Raw genomic sequence first — 13776 nt, 5'->3', positions numbered from 1 at the left:
ACACAGCCCCCCCCCCCCCCCCCTCAACCCAGTATAAGGCACTCTCTGATCCAAGATGTGCCTGTCCAGACAGAGTGCACTTTGCCCAGGCCAGCCATAAACCCGACCATAAATACAGCTCTGCTTATGAACTGGATGACGTGAGAGGACCTTCAGACCGAGAGAGATCAATGCCTCCAACACGGCACTCAGATTCAAGAAAGGCACATACACTGACAAATGCTGAACACGCACATAAAGTTATGAAAAAACATTACTCTTACCTGGAATTGGGATGACATGGGTCGACCTCCCAAATAAAGAGGAAGGAATAAATGATTTCCAACATGGCAGGTTTGAATTGAAACTAACACATAAATAGCACTTATTCTGAACATATCTAGGGGAAATACTATTTTCAAAGATGGTTGCAATTGATTTCCCTTCATAATGTTCTGGCAGGACAATATGCAAGAAGCAGCTCAAAAAAGCTGTCCAAGAGGCCTAAACGCTTACTGGGCATTGGATATACTGCCACCTTGTGGTTTGTTCATGAATATGCACGTCAACTACAGTAAAGATACAAAACATTAGGAACATCTGCTCTTTCCATGACATAGACTGACCAGGTGAATCCAGGTAAAAGCTATTATCCCTCATTGATGTCACTTGTTAAATCCATTTAATCCAGTATAGATGAATGGGAAGAAACAGGTTAAAGAAGGATTTTTAAGCCTTGAGACAATTGAGTCGTGGATTGTGTATATGTGCCATTCAGAGGGTGAATGGGCAAGACAAAATATTTAAGTGCCTTTGAACGGAGTATGGTAGTAGGTACCAGGCACACCGGTTTGTGTCAAGAACTGCAACGCTGCTGGGCTCAACAGTTTTCCGTGTGTATCAAGAATGGTTCACCACCCAAAGGACATCCAGCCAACTTGACACAACTGTGGGAAGCATTGGAGTCAACGTGCCGGCCTCCCTGTGGAACGCTTGACACCTTGTAGAGTCCGTGGCCGCACATATTGAGGCTGTTCTGAGGGCAATAGGGGGCCTGCAACTCAATATTAGGAAGGTGTTCCTAATCTTTTGTACACTGTGTATATTGTTCTTCTCACCCTTCTTTAGTTTAGAAAAATAGAATCCAACATTTTAAAGTGATGGGATAATGAAAACTTCAGATTTATTTTCTACACAAAACCCCAAAACACATTCTATTCAGGATATGAGTTTAGACAGGTAAGCCTTCATCGTGCTCCTTACACTAACTTAGAAGGGAAATCTATATTTACAAGAAATAAAGTTCACCCTAACGTCTACATTTTCTTAAAGGTAAACGGTGAGGCGCTGTAATGTTCTATGAGGTTCTGTACCTTATTGAGGTTATTTTCCACCAGTGTCAGCCTTCTTCTGCAGCTTCTCGATCAGAGCAGACAGCTCAGTACTCAGACGATAGGAGGGAAGGACACCAGTTAGTTATATATACAGACCGTCTGTGTGGCGGGTAAAACAGACCACCGTGAGGTTAAAGGGATAGTTCGCAGTTGGATGAACTACCTTTTAAACATAGCTTTGGTGTTTCTTTTGTGTTATACAGTAGGTTATGTTCTATGTTACTACCATATACTACCAAGCAGGGTTAGTGAGTTAGCCAGCTAACTGTGATAAACAACCAGAGGGGTATACTACCAAGCAGGGTTAGTGAGTTAGCCAGCTAACTGTGATAAACAACCAGAAATAACTACTGATATTCTGGCTCATAAAAAAAAAAGCTAAACCTAGATATGTGTATGTGGTTGTTGTCAATCAAACCATGCCCATTTCATTCACATCAGAAGAAGCAAAATATATATTTCAGAATATTTAGGCATGTTGCTTTGTAGTATACCCCCCTGGTCCTTGCCCTGATCCATGGGTGGATGATCAGCAGCAGATAGGCTCCCAAACAGGCAGTCTGCTGATCACCTACCATGGCTCAGACCCAGTCCATTCCAACATCCATCACCCTGACTGATTGGCTGCAGCCCTGCTGTCCCGTCAGGGTGTTGGAGACAGCACTATCTCCTCTGGCCTGGGGAGGCTGGCTAAGCTGCCTAGGGAGGGCTGTTTGCTGACTGGGCCATGAGGGGTTAGGGGCTGTTACTCCCCCACCAGGTGGTCAATTTGTCAGTTAACCCATGCTGGGTGTGAGTGACAGCAGCCCATCAGTTCAGCCTGGAGAGAAGAATGGAGACGTGCGTCACCCCAGGACACTGACTTTGACCCCTCATGACTGTGCTGTGACCATCCCTAGTGTCTTATGATTTACAGCGCCTTCAGAAGGTATTCACACCCATTGACTTTTTCCCCATTTTGTTGTTTTTCAGCCAGAGATTTTGTCTCACTGGCCTACAAATGATTTCCAACATGGCAGGTTTGAATTGAAACTAACACATAAATAGCACTTATTCTGAACATATCTAGGGGAAATACTATTTTCAAAGATGGTTGCAATTGATTTCCCTTCATAATGTTCTGGCAGGACAATATGCATGTTGTTTTTCAGCCAGACATTTTGTGTCACTGGCCTACAAATAATACCCCATTATGTCAAAGTAGGAATTGTGTTCAATTAATTTAAAATGAAAAGCTGAAATGTCTTCTCAATAATTATTCAACCCCTTTGTTATGGCTAACCTAAATAAGTTAATGGGTAAACATTTGCTAAAAAGGTAACATAAGTTGCATGGACTCACACACACTAGTAGTGCTTAACAAGGTTTTTGAATGACTACCTCATCTCTGTGCCCCACACATACAGATCAGTCAAGCAGTTCAACCACAAAGACCAGGGAGGTTTTCATACGTCTCGCAAAGGGCACCTATTGGTAAATAAAAAAAGCAGACATTGAATATCCCTTTGAGCATGGTGAAGTTATTAATTACACTTTGGATGGTGTATCAAAACACCCAGTCACTACAAAGATACAAACCTCTTAGGGATTTCACCAGGAGGCCAATGGTGACTTAAAAACAGTTCGTTTAATGGCTGTGATAGAAAACTGAGGATGGATCAACAACATTGTAGTTCCTCCACAATACAAACCTAAATGACAGAGTGAAAAGGAAGCTTTATACAGAATACAAATATTACAAAACATGCATCCTGTTTGCAATAAGGTACAAAACATGCATCCTGTTTGCAATAAGGTACAAAACATGCATCCTGTTTGCAATAAGGTACAAAACATGCATCCTGTTTGCAATAAGGTACAAAACATGCATCCTGTTTGCAATAAGGTGCAAAACATGCATCCTGTTTGCAATAAGGTACAAAACATGCATCCTGTTTGCAATAAGGTACAAAACATGCATCCTGTTTGCAATAAGGTACAAAACATGCATCCTGTTTGCAATAAGGTACAAAACATGCATCCTGTTTGCAATAAGGTACAAAACATGCATCCTGTTTGCAATAAGGTACAAAACATGCATCCTGTTTGCAATAAGGTACAACACATGCATCCTGTTTGCAATAAGGTACAAAACATGCATCCTGTTTGCAATAAGGTACAAAACATGCATCCTGTTTGCAATAAGGTACAAAACATGCATCCTGTTTGCAATAAGGTACAAAAGTAAAACTGGAAAAATGGTGAAGAAATTTACTTTATGCCCTGAATACAAAATGCTGTTTTGGGGCAAATCCATCACAACACATCACAGAGTACCATTCTTTTTTTCATGCATACCACAATAGCTGCATCATGTTATGGGAATGCTTGTCATCGACAAGGACAAGTTTTTTTTAGGATAAAAAGAAACAATAGAACTAAGCACAGGCAAAATCCTAAAGGAAAACCTGCTTTCCAACAGACATCGGGAGACAAATTCATATTTCAGCAGGACAATAGCCTAAAACACAAGGCCAAATATATACTGGAGTTGCATACCAAGACAACATTGAATGCTCCGGAGTGTCCCATATTTCATGTTCAATAAATGAGCAAAAATGTCCAAAAACATGTTTTCACTGTCATTATGGGGCATTATGTATATGATATTGAATTCAGTCTGAAACACAAAATGTGAAATAAAAGTCCAGGACTACAAATACTTTCTGAAGGCACTGTACCTTGGTTTGCAGCCCTTCAGGTTTTTTTTCTGACTGAATGTTTTGAATATTGGTATGTGTAACAGTTTAGCTTCCGTACCTCTCCTCGCCCCTACCTTGGCTCGAACCAGGGACCCTCCGCACACATCGACAACAGCCACCCTCGAAGCATCGTGACCCATCGCAATTACTTCAAGGTCTCAGAGCGAGTGACGTCACCGATTGAAATGCTATTGGTGCGCACCCCGCTAACTAGCTAGCCATTTCACATCGGTTACATATGCTCAGTCAGCCAAATACATTTAAATGTTTGTAAATACGATGCCAGCCTACACTGCAGGGGCAAGTCAACAACATGCTAATTGCCCCAACACGTTAAACAAACAAGTTGACAATGTCGTTCTTCAGTTTGTTTACATTCACAAGAAACAAAGGAATAAAAACAAGAGTGTGAGTAGAGGTCTCAAGATTCATTCAGAACTTTATTTCAGTTACATGGTGCTTTGAAAAGCACTTAAGCAATACAGAGTGACCAGCTTCTATAATACATGTCATACTGCATAAATAAAATATTCATGCCTAAAAAGGGAAAGAACCTTTAAATCTTGACGGGTATAATACGTTTTGAACACAAGGTACAAAATAGGCCTTTATAACAACTAACAAGACAATACTACCATAAAGCAACATTAGTGCTTTTAGAATGTTAACGCCATCCGTGAAATAAAAATGGGGAGTAAAAAAGTATGAAGCTACTTTTCGTTCTTTCCTATAAAATTGCTTATTTGCGTGGTCAAGCTGGTCAGCTTATACCGAGGTGAACAGCTCCACACAGACGGATCTGCCTTATTAGTGTCAACTGGACCAGTGGAACCATTTTCTTTCTATCCCCCAAAACACTGGCAGAAGAATACATGTAAAACCTGACAACATTGTCTCCCTCATCACCAGTCTCATTATTGACTCTGAACATGTTAGACTTGCAGACAAAACAAGATCAAATAATGCTTAGTGTTTTTTTTGCTTGAAGTCTATCAAACTAAAAAGACACATTTCAACATTGATATTGAAGCAGGATGTGTGGGTGAGAGTGGACGGCTACATTACATTATAGCTAAGGCTCTATAGAGACACACTTCTAAATCCTATTTGTGGGCAGCAATACAAAATCATTTACTCTACATTTTATCATCTTGGCTTTCTATTAGATTGTATACTCCAGCTCAATAAATGTGTTTATTACAAAACATTCTGCAAAATACATTTAAATAAAAGCAATACCAGATTAAGAGCACCTTATCCCCAAACAACATTTAACATGTAAATCATTTTTGGAAGCAATGGCACATGAATAATCAATGGTTATTAGCGATGCTTATAAGAATCATAGGATGGTTGTATACCAGACAGGTAATACCATCTATAGTCTTGGAACAGCTCTAAAACAACTTGTGTCATTCATGATGACATACTCTGTTTGTACAAATGCTCAATAAAGTTAATTCATCCTCAGAAATGTCCAGCAGGTACATGATAGTATTCACTTATAAGTAGGCTGAATGAAACACTGTCTTGACTTGCATCTATCCTGGGTCTACTGTACTTAAGTATTAACAATTGCAGACCAAGGGTGTTGTAATGCTAAAGTTGTACTGCCTGGCCGGTCTGTGTTTCTCCAGAGAGAGAGGTTGGTAAACAAGGTACAGGTGATGAGGTGTTAGCAGACGATTGGACTGCAGCGGTATCACCACCTTATCAGTCAGTCAGAGTTAAGGTGGATTTGGACCTCCAAAGTCTAGACAAACAGAACAGCAATTTTGCTTTTGTTCAATCAGCAGTTTTTGTGCTAACCTGCCCTGTGCAGGTCTTAAAGGCATACTTCGGGATTTTGGCAATGACCTTTGTCTACTGCCCCAGAGTCCAATGAACTTGTGGGTACCATTTTTATGTCTGTGTCCAGTATGAAGGAAGTTAGAGGTAGTTTTAGCGATCCATTGCTAACTAGCATTAGCACAATGACTGAAGTCTATTGTATCTGCTAGCATAGTATGCAGACTTCAGGTCATTGTGCTAACGCTAGTTAGCAATTGCGCTAGTTAGCAACTTCCTTCAAACTCCACAGAGACATAAAAATGGTATCCACAAGTTCATCTGACTGGGGAAATAAAGGGCCTCATTGCCAAAATCGCCAACATGTCACGACAATCTCAAATATGCACATGTAGCAGAAGACTGGTTGAACTTGTAAAAGTGCTGGACATCGCATTTTTTTTGCATGTACAAAAATATGTCATCATATTGTAGCTATCATGAAATGTTGAGTAAACTACAAAAGTAGTGAATATCCATGTCAGTAGCTTCTATTACCAATACTCTTGCATAAGAAATACAAATAGAATCAATGATAAATGGGTTTTAAGTTTAGCGACAGGAGGCAGACCTTCGACAGGAGAGGCAGCCCTTCGACAGGAGAGGCAGCCCTTCGACAGGAGAGGCAGCCCTTCGACAGGAGAGGCAGAGTGTGCCCTAATGAATAGGACGTTGTAAATGGGACTAAGTGGCTCTGACCATATCCCTCAGTCCATATCCCAAGGCCAACATAGGGCAGTGTTGGGATGTGTGCCAATAACCCCACTACAATAATAACAGGAAGAGGTGTTCTCACACATAAACAGGAAAACAACAGAGGGGGAGAAGAGTGAGAGAGAGAGGAGAAAGGGCATTCTGAGGAGAAAAGCAAAGAATCAGGCTGCTACAGGCTTTCAGCTGAGCTACAACACCAAAGACCTCTTTCAGTACAATGTTTGATTGTTTTATAACAAAGTTTCAATTTTTAAAAGAAGCAACATTGGTAATTCTGATGTTTTTCTTTTTCTGGTGTAAAGACGCCGAGATAGATAGGAGAGCAGCAGCTGGTGTGGCTGGTTGTAGATGGGGGGGGATTAGGCCGAGACCTGCCTGAGACTCTAGTACAGGAGGATGCGCCTCTCGAAGGGCCTTGACATGGGGGTGGTGGGGGTGTAGAAGGCTCAGACTGAAGCCTGGGACTCTAGTACAGAAGGATGCGCCTCTCGAAGGGCCTTGACATGGGGGGTGGTGGGGGTGTAGAAGGCTCAGACTGAAGCCTGGGACTCTAGTACAGAAGGATGCGCCTCTCGAAGGGCCTTGACATGGGGGGTGGTGGGGGTGTAGAAGGCTCAGACTGAAGCCTGGGACTCTAGTACAGAAGGATGCGCCTCTCGAAGGGCCTTGACATGGGGGGTGGTGGGGGTGTAGAAGGCTCAGACTGAAGCCTGGGACTCTAGTACAGAAGGATACGCCTCTCGATGGCCTTGCGGCAGATGGGGCACTCGCTCATGCGGTCGCCACACAGCTGGCAGGTGCCGTGGCCACATATGAAGATCATGTTCTTCAGCCGGTCCAGGCACACCGGACACATGGTCTGGAGAGACACACAAAATAACACTCAGTACTCATCTTAGTGGAGTCATCCCAGTTCTGATATAAACACATTGTATTGGAGAAATGGTTGCTTTGAGACATGGCTATAGATTCCAAAATGGTCTACAGCCTGTCTTGGGGCAAGGAAAAGGTGTCTCATATCCACACAGTTATTAAACATTATGTTCATTTTTTTTAAACCTGTTTTCGTGGTATCCAATTGGTAATTATAGTCTTGTCTCATCGCTGCAACTCCCATACAGACAACTCAGGAGAGGCGAAGGTCGAGAGCCGTGTGTCCTCCGAAACACAAACCAACCCACTTAACCCGGAAGCCAGCCGCACCAATGTGTCGGAGGAAACACCGTACACCTGGCGACCGTGTCAGTGCCAGCCCGCCACAGGAGTCATTAGTGCGCGATGGGAAAAGGACATCCCTGTCAGCCAAACCCTCCCCTAACCTGGACGATGCTGGGCCAAATTATGCGCCACCCCATGGGTCTCCCGGTCGCGGCCGGCTGCGACAGAGCCTGGACTCGAACTCAGAATCTCTAGTGGCACAGCTAGCACTGCGATGCAGTGCCTTAGACCACTGTAGCATTCGGGAGGCCTTTATAAAAGATTTTATACATATTTTTACACTAGTGGTTGGAATGATACTGTGAAATTGCTAAAATTATGATAATGCCCTTTAAGTGTAAGAGCTGTTTGAAAATACTGCATTACATTTCTGCCTGTTTTGGTGGGATGGAGTTCAGGCCTGCCTGGTGACATCACCATGCAGTACATTAGTTCATAGAGCAATAAGCGAGATAGTTCCAAATCTCTAGCAGATTTTCAGTTTTCCCCTCCCCACTCAGACCACTCCCAGACAGTCCTAATTATATTCTTGCTTGAGAAATTGCTCTTTGCTAACAAGCTATATGTTTCTTTGTTTTCATTTAAAAAATGGTCAAAATCACAGTACATAATTGTTGACCAGAAATGATTTGATATTGAGATACAATCAGCTGCATTGGAACTTTAATGTTTATTGATGTGTCACACACACACACACACACACGGTTAACGTTGGTTATTACAATTCAATCTGAACATACCACCATACCATCTTCATCACACACCCACCATGCCGTCTTTAGCACGCACCCACCATGCCGTCTTCATCACGCACCCACCATGCCGTCTTCATCACGCACCCACCATGCCGTCTTCATCACGCACCCACCATGCCGTCTTCATCACGCACCCACCATGCCGTCTTCAGCACGCACCCACCATGCCGTCTTCAGCACGCACCCACCATGCCGTCTTCATCACGCACCCACCATGCCGTCTTCATCACGCACCCACCATGCCGTCTTCATCACGCACCCACCATGCCGTCTTCATCACGCACCCACCATGCCGTCTTCATCACGCACCCACCATGCCGTCTTCATCACGCACCCACCATGCAGTCTTCATCACGCACCCACCATGCCGTCTTCATCACGCACCCACCATGCCGTCTTCAGCACGCACCCACCATGCCGTCTTCATCACGCACCCACCATGCCGCCTTCATCACGCACCCACCATGCCGTCTTCATCACGCACCCACCATGCCGTCTTCATCACGCACCCACCATGCAGTCTTCATCACGCACCCACCATGCAGTCTTCATCACGCACCCACCATGCAGTCTTCATCACGCACCCACCATGCAGTCTTCAGCACCCACCCACCATGTTGTCTTTAGCACCCACCCACCATGTTGTCTTTAGCACACACCCACCATGCCGTCTTCAGCACACACCCACCATACCGTCTTCATCACACACCCACCATGCCGTCTTCAGCACACACCCACCATGCAGTCTTCAGCACACACCCACCATGCCGTCTTCAGCACAAATCCACCATGCCGTCTTCAGCACCAACCCACCATGTCGTCTCTAGTACATACCACCATGTCGTCTTTAGCACCCACCCACCATGTTGTCTTTAGCACCCACCCACCATGTCGTCTTTAGCACCCACCCACCATGTCATCTTTAGCACCCACCCACCATGTCGTCTCTAGTACATACCACCATGTCGTCTCTAGTAAATACCACCATGTCGTCTCTAGTAAATACCACCATGTCGTCTCTAGTACATACCACCATGTCGTCTTTAGCACCCACCACCATGTCGTCTTTAGTACATACCACCATGTCGTCTCTAGTACATACCACCATGTCGTCTTTAGCACCCACCCACCATGTTGTCTTTAGCACCCACCCACCATGTCGTCTTTAGCACCCACCCACCATGTCATCTTTAGCACCCACCCACCATGTCATCTTTAGCACCCACCCACCATGTCGTCTCTAGTACATACCACCATGTCGTCTCTAGTAAATACCACCATGTCGTCTCTAGTACATACCACCATGTCGTCTCTAGTACATACCACCATGTCGTCTTTAGCACCCACCACCATGTCGTCTTTAGTACATACCACCATGTCGTCTCTAGTACATACCACCATGTCGTCTTTAGCACCCACCCACCATGTTGTCTTTAGTACACACCCACCATGTCGTCTCTAGTACATACCACCATGTTGTCTTTAGCACCCACCCACCATGTCGTCTTTAGTACATACCACCATGTCGTCTCTAGTACATACCACCATGTCGTCTTTAGCACCCACCACCATGTCGTCTCTAGTACATACCACCATGTCGTCTCTAGTACATACCACCATGTCGTCTCTAGTACATACCACCATGTCGTCTCTAGTACATACCACCATGTCGTCTTTAGCACCCACCCACCATGTCGTCTTCAGCACCCACCCACCATGTTGTCTTTAGTACACACCCACCATGTCGTCTCTAGTACATACCACCATGTTGTCTTTAGTACACACCCACCATGTCGTCTTTAGCACCCACCACCATGTCGTCTCTAGTACATACCACCATGTCGTCTTTAGCACCCACCACCATGTCGTCTCTAGTACATACCACCATGTCGTCTCTAGTACATACCACCATGTCATCTTTAGCACCCACCACCATGTCGTCTCTAGTACATACCACCATGTCGTCTTTAGTACATACCACCATGTCGTCTCTAGTACATACCACCATGTCATCTTTAGCACCCACCACCATGTCGTCTCTAGTACATACCACCATGTCGTCTCTAGTACATACCACCACGTCGTCTCTAGTACATACCACCACGTCGTCTCTAGTACATACCACCACGTCGTCTCTAGTACATACCACCACGTCGTCTCTAGTACATACCACCATGTCGTCTCTAGTACATAACTACATGTCGTCTCTAGTACATACCACCATGTCGTCTTTAGTACATACCACCATGTCGTCTTTAGTACATACCACCATGTCGTCTTTAGTACATACCACCATGTCGTCTTTAGTACATACCACCATGCCGTCTTCATCACGCACCCACCATGCAGTCTTCATCACGCACCCACCATGTTGTCTTCAGCACCCACCCACCATGTTGTCTTTAGCACCCACCCACCATGCCGTCTTCAGCACACACCCACCATGCCGTCTTCAGCACACACCCACCATACCGTCTTCATCACACACCCACCATGCCGTCTTCAGCACACACCCACCATGCCGTCTTCAGCACAAATCCACCATGCCGTCTTCAGCACCAACCCACCATGTCGTCTCTAGTACATACCACCATGTCGTCTTTAGCACCCACCCACCATGTTGTCTTTAGCACCCACCCACCATGTCGTCTTTAGCACCCACCCACCATGTCGTCTTTAGCACCCACCCACCATGTCGTCTTTAGCACCCACCCACCATGTCGTCTCTAGTACATACCACCATGTCGTCTCTAGTAAATACCACCATGTCGTCTCTAGTAAATACCACCATGTCGTCTCTAGTACATACCACCATGTCGTCTCTAGTACATACCACCATGTCGTCTTTAGTACATACCACCATGTCGTCTCTAGTACATACCACCATGTCGTCTCTAGTACATACCACCACGTCGTCTCTAGTACATACCACCACGTCGTCTCTAGTACATACCACCACGTCGTCTCTAGTACATACCACCATGTCGTCTCTAGTACATAACTACATGTCGTCTCTAGTACATACCACCATGTCGTCTTTAGTACATACCACCATGTCGTCTTTAGTACATACCACCATGTCGTCTTTAGTACATACCACCATGTCGTCTTTAGTACATACCACCATGCCGTCTTCATCACGCACCCACCATGCAGTCTTCATCACGCACCCACCATGTTGTCTTCAGCACCCACCCACCATGTTGTCTTTAGCACCCACCCACCATGCCGTCTTCAGCACACACCCACCATGCCGTCTTCAGCACACACCCACCATACCGTCTTCATCACACACCCACCATGCCGTCTTCAGCACACACCCACCATGCCGTCTTCAGCACAAATCCACCATGCCGTCTTCAGCACCAACCCACCATGTCGTCTCTAGTACATACCACCATGTCGTCTTTAGCACCCACCCACCATGTTGTCTTTAGCACCCACCCACCATGTCGTCTTTAGCACCCACCCACCATGTCGTCTTTAGCACCCACCCACCATGTCGTCTTTAGCACCCACCCACCATGTCGTCTCTAGTACATACCACCATGTCGTCTCTAGTAAATACCACCATGTCGTCTCTAGTAAATACCACCATGTCGTCTCTAGTACATACCACCATGTCGTCTCTAGTACATACCACCATGTCGTCTCTAGTACATACCACCATGTCGTCTTTAGCACCCACCACCATGTCGTCTTTAGTACATACCACCATGTCGTCTCTAGTAAATACCACCATGTCGTCTCTAGTACATACCACCATGTCGTCTCTAGTACATACCACCATGTCGTCTTTAGCACCCACCCACCATGTTGTCTTTAGTACACACCCACCATGTCGTCTCTAGTACATACCACCATGTTGTCTTTAGCACCCACCCACCATGTCGTCTTTAGTACATACCACCATGTCGTCTCTAGTACATACCACCATGTCGTCTTTAGCACCCACCACCATGTCGTCTCTAGTACATACCACCATGTCGTCTCTAGTACATACCACCATGTCGTCTCTAGTACATACCACCATGTCGTCTCTAGTACATACCACCATGTCGTCTTTAGCACCCACCCACCATGTCGTCTTCAGCACCCACCCACCATGTTGTCTTTAGTACACACCCACCATGTCGTCTCTAGTACATACCACCATGTCGTCTCTAGTACATACCACCATGTCATCTTTAGCACCCACCACCATGTCGTCTCTAGTACATACCACCATGTCGTCTTTAGTACATACCACCATGTCGTCTCTAGTACATACCACCATGTCATCTTTAGCACCCACCACCATGTCGTCTCTAGTACATACCACCATGTCGTCTTTAGTACATACCACCATGTCGTCTCTAGTACATACCACCATGTCGTCTCTAGTACATACCACCACGTCGTCTCTAGTACATACCACCACGTCGTCTCTAGTACATACCACGTCGTCTCTAGTACATACCACCACGTCGTCTCTAGTACATACCACCACGTCGTCTTTAGTACATACCACCATGTCGTCTTTAGCACACACCCACCATGTCGTCTCTAGTACATACCACCATGTCGTCTCTAGTACATACCACCATGTCGTCTTTAGTACATACCACCATGTCGTCTTTAGTACATACCACCATGTCGTCTTTAGCACACACCCACCATGTCGTCTCTAGTACATACCACCATGTCGTCTTTAGTACATACCACCATGTCGTCTCTAGTACATACCACCATGTCGTCTTTAGTACATACAACCACGTCGTCTCTAGTACATACCACCATGTCGTCTTTAGCACACACCCACCATGTCGTCTTTAGTACATACCACCATGTCGTCTTTAGCACACACCCACCATGTCGTCTCTAGTACATACCACCATGTCGTCTCTAGTACATACCACCATGTCGTCTTTAGTACATACCACCATGTCGTCTCTAGTACATACCACCATGTCGTCTTTAGTACATACCACCATGTCGTCTCTAGTACATACCACCATGTCGTCTTTAGTACATACCACCATGTCGTCTCTAGTACATACCACCATGTCGTCTTTAGTACATACCACCATGTCGTCTCTAGTACATACCACCATGTCGTCTCTAGTACATACCACCATGTCGTCTCTAGTACATACCACCATGTCGTCT

At 45.1% G+C, this 13776-nt stretch overlaps 1 protein-coding gene across 3 annotated transcripts in view; it reads right to left on the bottom strand.

The window, feature by feature from the left end:
* Positions 1 to 4535: 4535 nt before the first annotated feature.
* Positions 4536 to 13776, bottom strand: part of LOC115114586 (E3 ubiquitin-protein ligase mib1) — a 105517-nt gene continuing 96276 nt past the window's right edge. For all 3 annotated transcript variants that reach the window (XM_029642962.2, XM_029642964.2, XM_029642963.2), the window contains exon 22: positions 4536 to 7514. In XM_029642962.2, the coding sequence (XP_029498822.1) occupies positions 7374 to 7514 (141 nt within the window). In that variant the 3' untranslated portion in view covers positions 4536 to 7373. The remainder of the gene's footprint in view (positions 7515 to 13776) is intronic.

Source organism: Oncorhynchus nerka, linkage group LG9b (assembly GCF_034236695.1).
Source record: "Oncorhynchus nerka isolate Pitt River linkage group LG9b, Oner_Uvic_2.0, whole genome shotgun sequence".
Lineage (NCBI taxonomy): Eukaryota > Metazoa > Chordata > Actinopteri > Salmoniformes > Salmonidae > Oncorhynchus > Oncorhynchus nerka.
Note: the sequence above shows the minus strand (reverse complement) of the source record. Positions and strands in the feature narration are given on the sequence as shown.